Source organism: Musca autumnalis, unplaced genomic scaffold (assembly GCF_047663935.1).
Source record: "Musca autumnalis isolate F117 unplaced genomic scaffold, ASM4766393v1 scaffold_1, whole genome shotgun sequence".
NCBI classification, from domain to species: domain Eukaryota; kingdom Metazoa; phylum Arthropoda; class Insecta; order Diptera; family Muscidae; genus Musca; species Musca autumnalis.
The window spans coordinates 318,237,908-318,254,007 of NW_027411644.1; the positions used below are offsets into that span (position 1 = coordinate 318,237,908).

Here is a 16,100-nt window from a genome sequence, read left to right on the forward strand (position 1 = left end):
ACTTTCAGGTAATGGGCTGTGCTGATGGTGGGTTTTCTTTTCAATGTGTTGTTGTTTCAGACCTTGAGAAGGCTTTTGCTTCTATTAATTCCAATGCTGCTGGCTTAGATGGCTTCACTCTTAAATATTTGAAGATTGTTCTTCCTTTTGTTTCCAATCACTTTGTTCACTTGGTGAATACCATTTTAACAACCTCAGTCTTCCCTGACGCCTGGAAATTGTCAAAAATTGTGCCTGTTAAAAAGAAAAATGTAGTTGGGTCGATTCAAGAATTTCGCCCGATATCTATTTTGCCGATTTGCTCCAAAATAGTTGAATATATTTTAAAGATGCAAGTGACGTCCTATCTTGAGTGTAATAACATGCTTCATGATGCCCAGTGTGGTTTTAGGAGAGCCAGGAGTACGTCATCTCTTTTGCTGGGTCTGACTGACTCTATCCGAAATGGATATGGTGGTACCAAATTTAGTGTCCTCCTGTCACTCGATTTGGTAAAAGCGTTCGATAGAGTTGACCATGTTAAATTGGTTCAAAAGTTGCATAACTTTTTTAATTTTTCTCGTAGTGCGTGTTCACTTATTGCCTCTTATCTGGTTAATAGAAGGCAGCTGGTTTGTGTTGATAATAGATACAGCTCTGTTCTACCTGTGAGGAGTGGTGTTCCGCAGGGATCGGTATTGGGCCCTCTTCTCTTTATTATGTTTTTGAATGACCTTTTTCCGGTTTTGAGTTTTTGGTGTGAGCCTTATGCGTATGCTGATGATGTACAGCTGGTCTTCAAAGGTGATTGTCGCTTTGCATCAGTGGCTCAGGCTAAAATTGATAACGCCATGAAAGCGTTGCGTTCTTGGATGGTAAATAGCTTTCTTGACATTAATCCTTCAAAGACAAAGGCTGTATTTTTTGCTACATTTAATAACATTTATGTTTCGGTGGAATACAATAATGTTCATGTTGACTTTGTCTCAGATGTTTTGTGTTTAGGAGTGATGCTTGATGACAAGCTAAATTTTGCTAATCATATTAACATGGTAACATCCCAACTTAATTCCTCTCTGCGTGGTCTTTACACCACTGATCTGGCTCTGCCACTTTTTATTAGAAAGCGTTTGGCTAATGCATTAGTGATGCCGATTTTCCTGTACTGTGTTGAGGTGTATTCTGGTAGAACGGGAAGTAATTTTGATATTATACACTTAGCAGTCAATAGGGTTATTCGCTTTGTATATAAGCTAAATCGCCGAGCTCATATCACCCCTTATGTGATAGATTTTTTTGGTTGTACGTTTCAGTCACTTGTAAATTCTCGACTTCTCCTCAGTTTTTTTAAGTCTATCAAACACCAATGCCCTCAGTTTTTGGTGGACAAATTTGTCTTCGGCCCCTCAATTAGGCGTAATCAAATTCAAATTCCTATTTTTGGGTGACGTGGGGGATGGAAGATACCAAGGAACGGTCCTGACCGGTTTTAACATGGCAAAGCCCAGGATTTATCTTGGTCCCTCTTTCATCCCAAGTGGGATAACACCCGTTAAAGGTAGTGAGCTAACATGTGCCGCGCGTTCACCCATAAGAACGTTAAAAACTTGGGTTTGGGCGTCGGGTTAGTAACCCTCCCCTAGAAAAAAACAGCCTACTATGAAAAAACGAAAGAAAAGAAAAACAAACCCCTCTAAAGTTGACGAACCCCGCAAACGTTTTAAGGACCATGATCTGCGAATCTGCACCTGGAATGTTCGCACTCTTTATAGAGAAGGTGCAGTCTTCGCATTGGCAGACGTACTTGAAAAGTACAAGACCGATATTACTGCCATACAGGAAATACGATGGGTTGGGAAAGGCGTCACAACAACACCTAAAGGTGACGCACTGTATTATAGCTGCCATGACGTAAAGCATGAGTTTGGTTGTGGATTTGTAGTTAGTCGGAGACTGAAACATCTTGTATCCAGCTTCACTCCAGTGAATGAAAGACTTGCTGCTATTCGAATAAAAGCTAAATTCTTCAACATCAGCTTTATTTGCGCTCATGCTCCCACTGAAGAAAAGGACGAACAGACCAAAGATATATTTTACGAGCGCTTAGAAGAAACATATGACCGTTGCCCTGCCCATGACATTAAAATCATTCTAGGCGATTTTAATGCCAAAATTGGAAAGGAGAATATCTTTGGCCCAACAGTCGGGAAATTCAGTCTCCACAGTGAAACATCTGACAATGGTATGAGACTGATAGACTTTGCAGCTGCAAAAAACATGGTAGTTAGCAGTACCAGATTTAATCATCTCGATATTCATAAGGGCACCTGGCTGTCTCCAGATCAGAAAACAAGAAACCAAATTGATCATGTTGTGATAGATGGAAGACATTCATCGAGCGTGTTGGATGTACGATCGTTCCGAGGCGCAAACATTGATTCGGACCACTACATTGTTGCAGCAAAGGTACGCACCCGCCTAAACGTAGCAAACAAAGTACGAACAGACACAACACGAAAGTTAGACATCGGTAAGCTGCAATCACAACAGATAGCCACAGCATATTCCACTCAACTAGCCCAATTGCTTAATCAAAGCCCTCCTCATCCCGATAACATATCAGCGCAATGGCAAAGCATTGCCCACTCCATGCAAACAGCCGCAAAATCCATACTTGGATACCAGAGACCTCCACCAAGGAATCCATGGTATGATGAGGAGTGTCGTGCTGCCACCGAAGAGAAAAATGCGGCATATAAGGCTACTTTACAATCCGTAGCAACGCGTAGCGCACGAGAGAGATACAGGGAGAAAAGGAGAGAGGAGAAACGTCTTTTCCGCAGGAAAAAGAGAGAGATGGAAAAGCGGGAGTGTGAAAAAATCGAGATGTACAGGAGCCAGAATGAAGTCCGAAAATTCTACCAAAGAGTCAAGCATCAAACTGATGGCTTTGGTACAGGCACATCCTCCTGTAGAGACCAGCAAGGTAATTTGGTAACTGATACAGATAGTGTACTCAGGATATGGAAAGAACATTTTTCAAATCTGTTGGTATCCAATAGCAGCGAAGACGACGAAGATACCACAGTCCCAATCCCAGAAGATGGTATTGAATGTATACCGCCCAGCCAAGATGAGGTAAAGACAGCAATAAATCGGCTGAAGAATAATAAGGCAGCAGGGGCCGATGGCTTACCAGCCGAGCTGTTCAAAACCGGAGGCGACACGCTGATAAGGTGTATTCATCAGCTAGTTAGCACCATCTGGCAGGAAGAACGAGTACCCGACGATTGGAACCTGAGTATCCTGTGCCCCGTCCACAAGAAGGGAGATAAGACTGTATGCTCTAACTATAGGGGCATAAGTCTACTCCCTATTGCCTACAAGATCGTGTCAGGGATATTGTGCGAACGACTAAAGCCAATGGTCAACGAGATTATTGGACCATACCAATGCGGCTTTAGACCTGGCAAGTCCACCATTGACCAGATATTTACCCTGCGGCAAATCCTGGAGAAGACCCAAGAGATGCAGATCGACACCTACCACCTATTTGTCGATTATAAAGCAGCCTTCGACAGTCCGCTGCGCTCAAAGGTATTCCAAGCCATGTCTGAATTTGGTATTCCCGCAAAGCTCATCCGGCTTTGTAAAATGACTTTAACTGACACGAGGTCCTCAGTTAAAATAGGAAAGAACCTCTCCGAAGAGTTTGGTACCAAAAGAGGTTTCAGACAAGGAGACGGCCTTTCGTGTGACCTCTTCAACATCCTGCTAGAAAAGGTTATACGAGAGGCAAACGTCAAAAGAAGTGGTACAATATACACCAATAGTCACATGTTACTTGCTTATGCTGATGATATAGACATCATGGGCCGATCAGTAGAAGAAGTAACTGATACCTTTATGAAGGTCGAAGGAGAATCTGCTAAAGTGGGTCTGGCGGTAAACGGTGAGAAGACCAAGTTGATGGTGTCGACGCGCAATGCGTCCATTGAGCTCGGACCGACTGTGGAAGTTGGTTCCTATAATATTGAGGTAGTAAAAGACTTCGTCTAACTCGGCACCTCCGTCAACACAACAAACGACATCAGTTGTGAAATAAAAAGAAGAATTGTATTGGCCAACAGATGCTACTTTGGATTAAGTAAGCAGTTTAAAAACAAAGCCACATCTCGTCAAACAAAAATAACGCTCTACAAAACACTGATACTACCCGTGCTGATGTATGGCTCCGAAGCCTGGGTACTTGCGCAAGCAGACATGGCAGTGCTTGGTGTGTTTGAGAGAAAAATTCTTCGAAAAATCTACGGACCAATCTGCGTTGACGGTGAATATCGACGTCGCATGAACCACGAGCTGTATCTGCTATACAACGACATCAATATTGTTAAACGTATCGAGAAGCAGCGATTGCGTTGGCTAGGCCATATCAAAAGAATGAGCGATGATGAACCCGCTAAAAAGGCGTATGAATACATGCCACATGGCGGTGCACGCAGAATTGGCAGGCCAAGGAATAGATGGCGCAAACAAGTGGATGATGAGATGAAAAGGCGCGGTATTCCAGAGTGCAAAGCAACAAATAGAGAGGAATGGAGATCTCTTCTTAGTTCGGCCTATAGAACAAATGTTCTGTAATGGGCCAGCTAAGTAAGTAAGTAAGTATTGTTCACCATATCATGGATGAATCATTTCTGGTGCGTGTCGCACGCTTGTACAATGACTTGCCTAATGAATTGAAAATTTTCACCATGACTCCCTCTACATTCTCAAAACGTCTTCGCATTCACTTTGGATAAAAAGTAATAGATCAAACGTACTTATATTGTACTTAAAAACGTGTGTTCATTTCAGTCTTATTATTAACCCTTAATATTTTGTTTGATCTCACTTTTTTTTATTTTTAATATTAATATAGGATTTTTTTATGTCCTGATTTTGGAGTAGTGTATCTTTCTCAGGGCTGTATATAACGTAACCTTTTAAATATTTTTTTATCTCACTAAATTTTAGTATTATTTTTAGTAATAAATATAGGATTTATTTTTTCCCGATTTTGGAGTAGTGAATTTCTCAATGTTATGCATAATGTAATCATCTCTTTTGGCCGTATGGCTTTGTTTACATGAAAGAATTTTTAAATAAATAAATAAAATATCTGTAAGAAGGACAAATAGTTCTCAGTTCATATCAATTAACTTTACTCGTCTTTTGGCTGAAACTTTCTTTAAAGCGAGGTACACACGATCAGTTTTGACTGCCGATTTTTCGGAAATATCGATAAATGTCAAACTGTCAAGCAACCACAAAATATTTTGTGGTTGCCTGATGACTGATAAAAATTAGCGGCCACACTGGCAAGCAACCGATTATTTGAGCAAAACTGACAGTCAAAACTGAACGTGTGTACCCCACTTAAAATCAGTAAATAAATAGTTGGTCTGTTCCAGTACTGCAATAATCTACTAATTTTTACTATTTTTTTCGATAACATAAAGGAAATAATGTTATCGTAGTAAAAAGTAGTAGCTTCTTGCAGGTTCTGGAACAGAGCAAGTGTGAAAATTTGAATCATGTTGCTATGAATTGTTTACCATGTCGTATGAACGGGTTAATTCGTATACGTAATTATGAGAGGGAACAATGCGATTCAAATGCTGGTATGAACATGACATAACTTATGTCTACTACGATAAATACAAGAATACATGTTTGCTCAGTTCCAGAACCTGCAAGAAGCTACTATTTTGTACTACGATAACATTTTTTCCTTTATACTGGAACAGACCAGTTATAAACTTCACTACTACCTTTACGAATTTCAAATAAAATGTATAGCTTTGTTCCTTTACTTTTTTAATGGTAAGGGTGGTAAAAGAGAAAAGTGTCAAAATTGCTCTCTCATGAACATTTTTACCAGAAAAGTAAAGGAACGGAAAAATGGTAGATCTGGCAGCAATGTCAAAAAGAAACATAAAAAATCAATTTTCGTCTTTTATTTCACAGTTTTTAATTTAGTTTTGTCAGCGTTCGACTTTTTCTTCTGTTTTTCGTCGAGTTTCGTCGTTAATCGTCAAACAAAAGTCGAAAAATCAGTTCTGCCATTTTTTACCTGCAGAAATTTTGCCTGGTAGCCCGTGGAAGAAGAGAAAGCCATTTTCGCTCTCTCGCCACTCTCACTCTCTTAAAAATTGCTTCCAGTTTTGCCACTTTTCGGGGTTAAGGAACGCTTTGCAGGTTAAAAATGGTAAGAAATGGTAAAAATGGTAACCTCAGTTAAGTAAAGGAACACAGCTTATGCAATATATGACCTCTTCCCGTACTTTATAAAGTGGTAAAAGTCGTAAAAGTTGTAAAAGTCGTAAACGATTTTCATATAAATTTTATGTACGGGAACGCAAAATGTGTAAAACTGGTAAATATTGTAAAAACTTTTTAGTTCTGGAACAGAGCTATAATCATGATACAATAATTAATTAATTACAATTATTGTATCATGAATATAATATTCTATTGATTTTAAAGTGATGCTGACTTGTCTTTCACACCAAGATACAGTAATTCGCGTTTGTTAAAATTTTTTAGTAGCCAAACTAACAACAAATCGTTCCGTTCGGCAAACGAAGTTGGAAAAAAATTTCATACGAAACTTTCCCATTATTTTGGCGTTCTTAGGTCGAGTTCCCCATTACAGTTATTTTATTAAAATTCTTTTGTATGGAACTCGATCTATGAACGCCAAAATAATGAGAAAGTTTCGTATGAAAGTTTTAGCGTGTAACATAAGAGTTGCTTCCGTAATACAAAAGCTCTGTTCCACAACTAAAAAGTTTTTACAATTTTTACCACTTTTACACATTTTGCTTTCCCGTACACAAAATTTATATGAAAATCGTTTACGACTTTAACGGCATTTACCACTTTATAAAGTACGGGAACAGACCAAAATTTTCTTTTTTTTAGGTCTCAGAGGCAATTGATAACATAACTGAAGTTTGGTTGAAATACATAATCGGTGCATTAAACTAAGTTTGTACAAAATATTACGAATGCCTAATTTTTGGACCAAATCGGCTGATCCGTTAGAGAATTATCCAAGCACTACACATGGTGCCATAGGAGTTTTTACAGCTTTCGGGCTATTTCCTCAGGAAGTCTTGACTTGCGATCTAAAACCATTAATTAGCTTCTGAAGCCCAATAATCGTCTGGTGCTAGGGGACTACATTGCTCATCAAGAACTTTGGCATTCCGGTTTTGGTAATGACTAGAGGGATACTGTGCAGCCCAAGCAAATTGATAGCTCCATATTTTGCACGACGATCGAAGACGCTCCTACGAGGATAAGAGGAGATTGCCACAACTCGCAAGATATCACCATTGTGGTACCCGGTCTGATAAATGACGCGTACTGACAATACATAATTTCCCTTGGCTCAGACCACCTTCCGATAATCGTGAACTATGTAAAAGCTGATTGCAAGGGTTCAAGGAATTTACCAATTACCACTTCAATTACCATATACTAACCCTTTTGGAAGAAATCGCTTTAAAATTGCTGTAAAATGTCAATTATGGATTTGGAAATTTCACCACAGTGCACAGTGGTGGCACTTACATGGGAAGAAAAATACTTCTAGATAATATATCGAACTAAACAATGGCCTAAAAACACTCTAGGATCATGTTTCGCGTGGTTACCATATAACGACCATCCTGAATTGTGGTACTTTACTGTTACGGACACATTGTTCAACGAATTCGCTATAAGCCGGTACTAGGTGTTCTTATAGCACAGTAAAACTCAAGTATGTTTGGACGAAATTCGTTTCAGACAATTTGAAGTTGATTTAGCACTGTCCGTCCGTCTGTCTGGCTGGAGCGCACGATACCTCTCGAAGGAATGGACCGATTCGGTTCAAATTTTGGCTTTCGTAATATTTTGCCCAAACTTAGTCTAAGTTCAAAGATGGGCTATATCGGTCCACTCCTTCCGGCCAAATTTAACGTTTTTCTTACTGCTTCACTCCCAATAATTGAAACAATTTATCTTTTATATTCCTTTTTATATATGCCTTAAGCCGAAAATTGGCGATTGTTTTATAAATTCATCCAATTTACTTTGAAACAACTCTGATGTGACTGGTGTTCCTGGTATCCACAATGGATCACGCACCACATATTCAACCCAAATTTTACTATAGATTTGCTGTAGCAGTTCTTTCACATTTGTGGCATTTGTATCGGTATTCAAAACAAATCTAAAAAGAAACAAATACAATTCAGAAACACTTGTGAACAAGATATTCCATTAACTTACTTCAACCCTGAGGGCGTTTCTAAATAATGCAAAGCATATTTGTTGGTTTTATAATACAAGAAACCCTCTCGAGGGTCATGAGGTGAAAGTTTATTAACAAAGGATTTAATAGACGACAACATGCCATATGTCAGCTTAGCTTCCTGTAGGGAATATAAGAAAAGGACTTTCACTTTATTACTGTTTTAATGGAGAGTGCGAGACTTCGTCTTACCTCTTCCTGTGTTAAACCAGACTTCTTGGTACGATTCCATTCGGCATAGTACATTAGAGTGCCATATTTATCAAAAATATATAAATTAAATACTTTCATCTTGGTTTATTTACTAATATAAACTTATAGTAATTTGTTTTTGGAATGGTAAGTAGCTCCCGATTTTTTCCACTACAAAACAATAATCAAATCAAATAATCATCGTGGAATGATAGCACAAAACAGCTGTTTCGTAAATAAGTCTTCAGCTGTCTTGTAGGGTTATATAGTAGCGATTGACGCCTGTTGTTATCGATTTTTTCAATAGATGGTCTGTTCCATTACTTTTAAAAATGGTAACAGTGGCAAGAAATGGTAAAAGTGGTGAACTGCTATCATATAAATTGTATGCTTTTGCAAGTAAGGGAACACTTTGCGGGTAAAAAGTGGTAAAAACTGGTAACCTCAGGCACGTAAAGGAACACGACTAGAATTGCTTTCCAGAACCTGCAAAAAGTAGAGCTGGCAAACCATCGATATTCCCAACATTAGATATTTTCGATATAATATGCCATTTAGATATGACACCATTAGCCGGATTTAGCCCATTATCAGGTTTTATTTGCTAAATCCAGCCAAAATCTACCAGATTTCCATACAAAAATAAATACTCCTATTGAGTGGATTTGTTTTAAATCTGGCATAAATCCTCGTATACAACTCTGTTTTTTGCAACATGTTGCTAGAAAATACAAAAAGTTGCAAGCTGGCACAAGAAACAAGGTAGATGCATCGGTGAATTGCTACACTAAAAATAATTTAAAATGTAAAAATTTGTAAACAAGGCGGAAAAATTAAATTTGTTTTGATGTACAAAGTTGATTTTAATCAACCAACCCCCATTATTATAAGTCTTCTTTTGTTATAGTTTGGATTTACCGAACAGATTTATACCGTTCCGGTTTAGTTAAAGTTAAAAGTGATGATTGAATTTCAAGGAGGAGCTTCTTGCCATTAACTTTCAATGTGAACAAATTAGTTTATTTTGCATTTTCAAATCCATCAGATAGTAAAAGAACACATTTAATAATGGCCCCAAGACTAATATTTACGATGTCTAAACGACAAAATAATTCGTTTATTTAGTCTAGATGGGCAAACTGCGACAAAATAATTTTTATTTGCTCTTTAGTTAGCATTAGTAGCATAATGTGCTAACATTTTCAGTATTAAACAATACATTTGTAATGTGACGAGTTCAATTTACAAAAAATTCTTTTGACGTTTCAAATTCGATCAGATGCGCTGATGCATCTACCTTGGTAATTGTGCTATGAACAAAAATCAGCTGACTGCCAAAATGTATATCTAAATGCAATCAGATTTGTACTGGATTTATTAAATCCAGTCGAGGATTTATGGCTAAACTAAATGAGCTTTAATGTTTAAAAATATCGATTGATATCGATATTATCGTTAAGTTGTCATGGCCATTAACTTGGAGAAGAAAATGGCGGAAATGTCAATGATTTTTTTGAAATTATGCAAAAGTAGTTTACAGAAATGTAAAGGAGAATAAACAACAGCTTTTATTTTATAAAAATGTAAAAAATACATTTTATTTTACCGAAAAATGTGTACGTGTGACTACGGACTTATGTTCTTACACACACAACCGAAAAGCAGCGAAATTTCTATTTATTTCAGTGGATTTCAGGTTAGGGGTTTATAGATAGGCAAAACTATCAATCGATATTGACTTTTTAAATAATTGGTATGTTCCAGTACTGCAAGAATCTACTATTTTTTACTATTTTTTTCGATAACATAAAGGAAAAAATGTTATCGTAGTAAAAAGTAGTAGCTTCTTGCAGGTTCTGGAACGGAGCAATAGTCGATAGTGCCATCGATTTTTTGCCAGCTCTAGCAAGAAGCTACTATTTATTACTACGATAACATTTGTTCCTTTATGTTATCGGAAAAAATAGAAAAAATTAGTAGATTCTTGCAGTACTGGAACAGACCAATTATAGCAAGGCACATTTACTAGGCGTTTACACCAGACAGTTTGTCTTCAAATACAACTCTGATTTACTAACACATGCATACATTTGTCGTTTGTCTCGCAGCTGTCCATCATATTTTCACAGACAGTCGGGTTAACAAATTTTTGACATTTTTGTGAAAAAGAAGTGAGATGATAATTCAAATGTGCAGAAAACAAAATATGTGGGATTTTGACAGTCAATACATGAACTCAACTGTCCTGTCATTTGTAAACGCAGGGTTATAGAAGGTAGAAGTGACAATCAGCTGAATTTTTACTTTTTATGTAAATTTGGTTTTCAAAATGTAATAGGGTCTACTCATGGAATTTGAAACTTCGAAATTTGCTACCATTAAATACTTCTTTTCATCCTAAATGTGTAATAAAAACGATCTACATTTTAATTCAAATTTGTTCTATTTTAGAGGATTTTCACAATGTATTGTTACGGAATTAGATTTAACTAATCTCCGTGTAGACGTTGTTTTATTCCCCAGTACGATTTGTACCAAATAAAACAGGGTTCGTTTTAGATTACGTTTCTACAATGCTTTATTTACTTTATTACACTTATTCGGAACCGACTTTAATTACTAAGCACACAGCAAGTCTCTAGTTAGCACGCAGCTATTCTTTAACCGATCTGTTCAGTTCAACGCTTAAAACACAACTACTGCGTCATTGCCATTTCCCCGGTATTTATACACCAAAGTCTCCCTTTTCTAGAGTCCTCCAGAACACATATGGCAACATCTCGAATCTGTGCAGCGAACACACAGACGCACATTCGCACTAAGCGAACAATCATACTCACATACATACATGGGGAAATACAATTGGACGACAAGCACAGTAATGACGTAACTACAACAACAAACAAGTGCAATAAAGAAGTAACAAACTAAACAATAATTACATGATTGTGGCAAAACAAAACAAAAGCACATTAATGGAAGGTAAAGAACATCTAGAATAATGAAGATAATTCTACATGATAATTGTTGTTGCTTAAATAAAGTAACTGCGTAATAAAACTACGTTACAATTCAAATTTTTAAATTAACGGAAATTAAACTAAACTAACTTAAACCTATCAGTTACATTCGTAACATTGCCTCCCGCTTAAGCCTGTTCGTCCCGAATAGGCACAGTTCCCTCTCGGTGGTATGGGCATTGGTAACACTGCCTCCCGCTTAAGCCTGTTCCTCTTGACTAGACGCAATTCTCGTTCCGTAGTGCTGGCAACCGATTTAGAGGTACCCTCTACTGCGTCAGCTTTGGTCTTTTGCTCTTTTGGACGACGTTGCCTTCTCTCCAGGAATCGTGACGTTATACCTTCTTTCTTTGTGGTCACCTTCCTAAGTGCCACCTGGTCTTCATCAGACTTGTCCTTCCTTGCTGTACGTCTGCTTTTCGATGGACCTTTCCTCGACGTACATATTCGCTTTTTCCCCCTCGTTGCGGGATTTTTCCACTTTCCTACGGGCCAATTGTCGACGGCTTCCACCTTCAGCGTACGGACATCGACAGTGATCTCGCCGGATTCTGCCTTTGGGCGATGCATGCTTTTCTTCTCGCTGTAGCCCACATTTATCGGTATTTCCACATTGGACCAAGTCATCACACGGTGCTTTATGTCCAGGTTGATGTCGAAGGCAATCATGAAGTCCACGCCAAGTATAACTTCGTCCACAATATCGGCCACTATAAAATCGAAATTTACCGATTTTCTACCCATGCTCAGCCTTTGGTAGGCCTTTCCATGCACCGTTGTAGTCTCGCCTGTGGCCGTCCGCAATTTGACTCCATTTAACGGCAATACCTTCCCTTTTACCAAATCCGGTCTAATAATGGACTTTGCTGCACCGGTGTCCAATGTCAAGTTACGCAAAACACCATTGATGAAGCCTTTAACCGTTAGGTTTTGATTCTCCTGCTGGACTATGGCTATAGAGATTGTGGGGCCATCGTTTTCGTCCTCTGCCAGCGGCGCCTCGTGATTGACGGAATTCACTTTATTTGATTCACCTAATGTCTCTCTTTCCAGATTCTTGGCCACCGGTTGTTCGTCGCTTTTTGAAGGCGGTGAGGGGGATCTGGGTCTTGCTTGCCGCAATCTGCATACTCGGGCCATGTGTCCAGTTTTCCGACAGTTATAACAAGTCTTTTTCGTTCTAGGAGCCCCTCGTTTCACATGCATTAGTGCATCTTTCAGCAGGTCGACAACGGTCTGGGAATTGTTGTCCTCAACTTCCAGCCTCCGCACGTTGTAAGCTTTAGGTTTCACCAGCATCTTCGCGGTTTCTTGGGCCAGGGCAAATGACACGGTTTCTGCAAATGTTCCCATCGGTGCCGCATACGTCGCAAATTTTATCTCTGGATCACGAATACCACTAGCAAATGTTTCAATCTTTATGCGGTCCACCAATGGATGTGTCTCTCCTGGATATGCCAGCTGCGCCAATCGCTCTATATCAGCCGCAAAGTCTTGTAAGGTCTCATCTGGCTTCTGGACTCTTCCCCTCAGTTCCATTCGGTAGATCTCTTGCTTGTGTTCACTACCGTACTTACGTTCAAGAGCAGCCATTATATCTCCATAGTTGTTCCTAGAAGCGGCGGGAATACTCTGTAATACGTCAGCAGCATCACCCTTCAATGCCATAAGGAGTGATATCGCCTTTTCGTTGTCGTTCCAAGAATCTCTAGCAGCCACTGTCTCGAACTGTAATTTGAACACATTGAAAGAGGTAGAGCCGTCGAACACTGGAGGCTTAATTTTTAACGTGTTATGAATAGCTCTCACTCGACCGCCTTTAATTTCCAGTTCCGACATTTTCTTTTCTATGCCCAGAATCTTCTCATCTTGAGCCAGAAATTTCTCGTCAACAGACAAAATCTTTTTATCCAACTCTTTAATTTGTACCTCCACGTTTTCTACTCTCTTTTCAATCACTATCGTGATATTCTCGAGTTTCTCGTTAATTTTTCTAGAATTCTCTTCCAACTTTTCCTCTAATTTGTCGTCGAATTTGGCAAATCTTTCCTCCAATTTTCTGGAATATTCTTCACTCTGTCTGGAATTTTCTTCCATTTTAGCATCTAATTTCTCCATCATTTTACTGGAATTTTCTTCATTCTTTCTAGACATCTCTTCTAACATCTTACTGTTGTCAGATTTCATTTCCAGCATCATCATAGCCAGCATTGATTTCAAATCGTCACCCCTGGCAGCTACCGACGAAATTTCCTCAACGCTGGATTCGCCCTTTGCCGATAACTCGACTTCCTCCTTACCGTCGAACTCATATTCATCGATGTTCATTCCACGGCGCTCGAACTCTTCCAACAAGCGTTTTTGTAGTTCGGCCTTGTTGCCAGTAGAACACAACTCCAACTTGCTTAGCTCCTTCTTCAAGTCTTCCACTCGTAGATCCTTAAACTTCATTGTAGGATGATCGTAATCCCACTTCTGACACCAATTGTTACGGAATTAGATTTAACTAATCTCCGTGTAGACGTTGTTTTATTCCCCAGTACGATTTGTACCAAATAAAACAGGGTTCGTTTTAGATTACGTTTCTACAATGCTTTATTTACTTTATTACACTTATTCGGAACCGACTTTAATTACTAAGCACACAGCAAGTCTCTAGTTAGCACGCAGCTATTCTTTAACCGATCTGTTCAGTTCAACGCTTAAAACACAACTACTGCGTCATTGCCATTTCCCCGGTATTTATACACCAAAGTCTCCCTGTTCTAGAGTCCTCCAGAACACATATGGCAACATCTCGAATCTGTGCAGCGAACACACAGACGCACATTCGCACTAAGCGAACAACCATACTCACATACATACATGGGGAAATACAATTGGACGACAAGCACAGTAATGACGTAACTACAACAACAAACAAGTGCAATAAAGAAGTAACAAACTAAACAATAATTACATGATTGTGGCAAAACAAAACAAAAGCACATTAATGGAAGGTAAAGAACATCTAGAATAATGAAGATAATTCTACATGATAATTGTTGTTGCTTAAATAAAGTAACTGCGTAATAAAACTTTACGTTACAATTCAAATTTTTAAATTAACGGAAATTAAACTAAACTAACTTAAACCTATCAGGTACATTCGTAACAGTATTTATGAGAAATTTTTTTTAGAAAGACTCTATTATTCAACATTTTCTTTGAAATTTAATTTTCAATATCAACAATAGCTGTGTCTGGTTACCCTAAAATTTGTAACAATTTGTACCAATTGTTGCTGGAAGTCGTCTGTTAACACAAAAAACCAGCAAAAGAGAGCGATTCGAGAGAGACATTTTGACAGTTCTTTCACTGAGAGCTTGCAAATTCTTGCTGGACAAATTTCTTCTAGCAAGCACTTGCAAGCTCTTCTTCTTCCTGAAAACAATCAATCAGCCGTTTTTAGTTTTTTGTTGATTTATGTTTGTGAACATTAAAAACAATTTTATTGTGGAAATAACATAGTCTAATTGTATTGTTTTATGGAGAACAAATTTGTAAAAAGGAAAAATACTTTTTTGTTTCATTTTCTTTTTTATTTTTAATAAAATACAACGTGTTTGCTTCCTTTGTTGGCGGAAAAATTGTTCTGTTTTGGCAAGTCAGCTGATTACTTGCTGGTTTTTGCTGGGAAGATGTCTGTTTACTTTTTACAATTTTCTAGCAAAAGAGAATAAAAACCCCTTACTCTCTGAGAAAGTTCTTGCTGGACAATTCTTGCTGGGAAAGTAACCAGACAGACTTAATGTTGTTTTTGTAAATTTGTTAGTTGTTGTAATTCATGCATATACCTTATGTAAATGTCCCATTATATATAGTAGAGTTGGCAAAATTCGATGGCACTATCGATAGTATCGATGTTTTTAAATTTCAATATCGATAGATAGTTTTGTATATCGATGTTATCGGTTTAAAACCCTAAACCTAAAATCTGTGAAATGAATAGAAATTTTGCGGCTTCTCGGTTTTGCGGATGTGAGAAAATAAGTCCGCATTTTGTTTTCTATCCACTCGCAAATGTAAACGTACTATTACAGTAAGTTTGGATTAGATTTCTTTCACAGCAAACATACAATTTTTTGAGATTATGCGTTCCTCGGTCCACACTATAGAGAATTTCATTAAAAATTTCATGAAATTAGGCATTCTTAGATCGAATTCCTCACCACAGCAATTTCCCAGCAAAAAAATTTTGTTGTGCATGTGGAGTTATGATTTCACTACATTCTTCGATGCTGTCTACACGGAGTTATGAAAAATGCACTCCGTAAGTTGCGAACATTTGTCCGGTAATTCACGAGACGGAAATTTTTAATGGAGTGGAGTTGGAGTCTGTGAACTAACACTATGTTTACATTTACGAAATCCACTCGATTTTATCTGTCAATTCTTTTGACCGTGTTTAGACACTCAAACTGGAAAGAACAATTTTCTTCTCAATTTCTTTTAAAATTTCCTTGTTGTTTAGACACGGAAATCATGTTTGTGTCAATTTTATAATTTTTCTGATTCTTCTTCAC

General features: G+C 38.1%; 1 protein-coding gene across 1 annotated transcript; it reads right to left on the bottom strand.

The window, feature by feature from the left end:
* Positions 1-8,026: 8,026 nt before the first annotated feature.
* Positions 8,027-8,721, bottom strand: Bet5 (blocked early in transport 5). The gene is made up of 3 exons (XM_073964380.1): positions 8,516-8,721; positions 8,302-8,444; positions 8,027-8,242 (listed from the first exon to the last, which is right to left on the bottom strand). The coding sequence occupies exons 1-3, from the start codon at positions 8,612-8,614 to the stop codon at positions 8,047-8,049; spliced, it is 438 nt and encodes a 145-aa protein (XP_073820481.1). The 5' UTR covers positions 8,615-8,721; the 3' UTR covers positions 8,027-8,046.
* Positions 8,722-16,100: the final 7,379 nt, after the last annotated feature.

What these genes read in the sequence shown, in the direction of transcription:
- Bet5 (XM_073964380.1), bottom strand. Translation starts at nt 8,614, where the DNA reads ATGAAAGTATTTAATTTATATATTTTTGATAAATATGGCACTCTAATG. An exon ending in CTGGTTTAACACAGGAAGAG is followed by an intron (nt 8,445 to 8,515) that starts GTAAGACGAAGT and finishes TATTCCCTACAG; the next exon opens with GAAGCTAAGCTGACATATGG. An exon ending in GAAACGCCCTCAGGGTTGAA is followed by an intron (nt 8,243 to 8,301) that starts GTAAGTTAATGG and finishes GTTTCTTTTTAG; the next exon opens with ATTTGTTTTGAATACCGATA.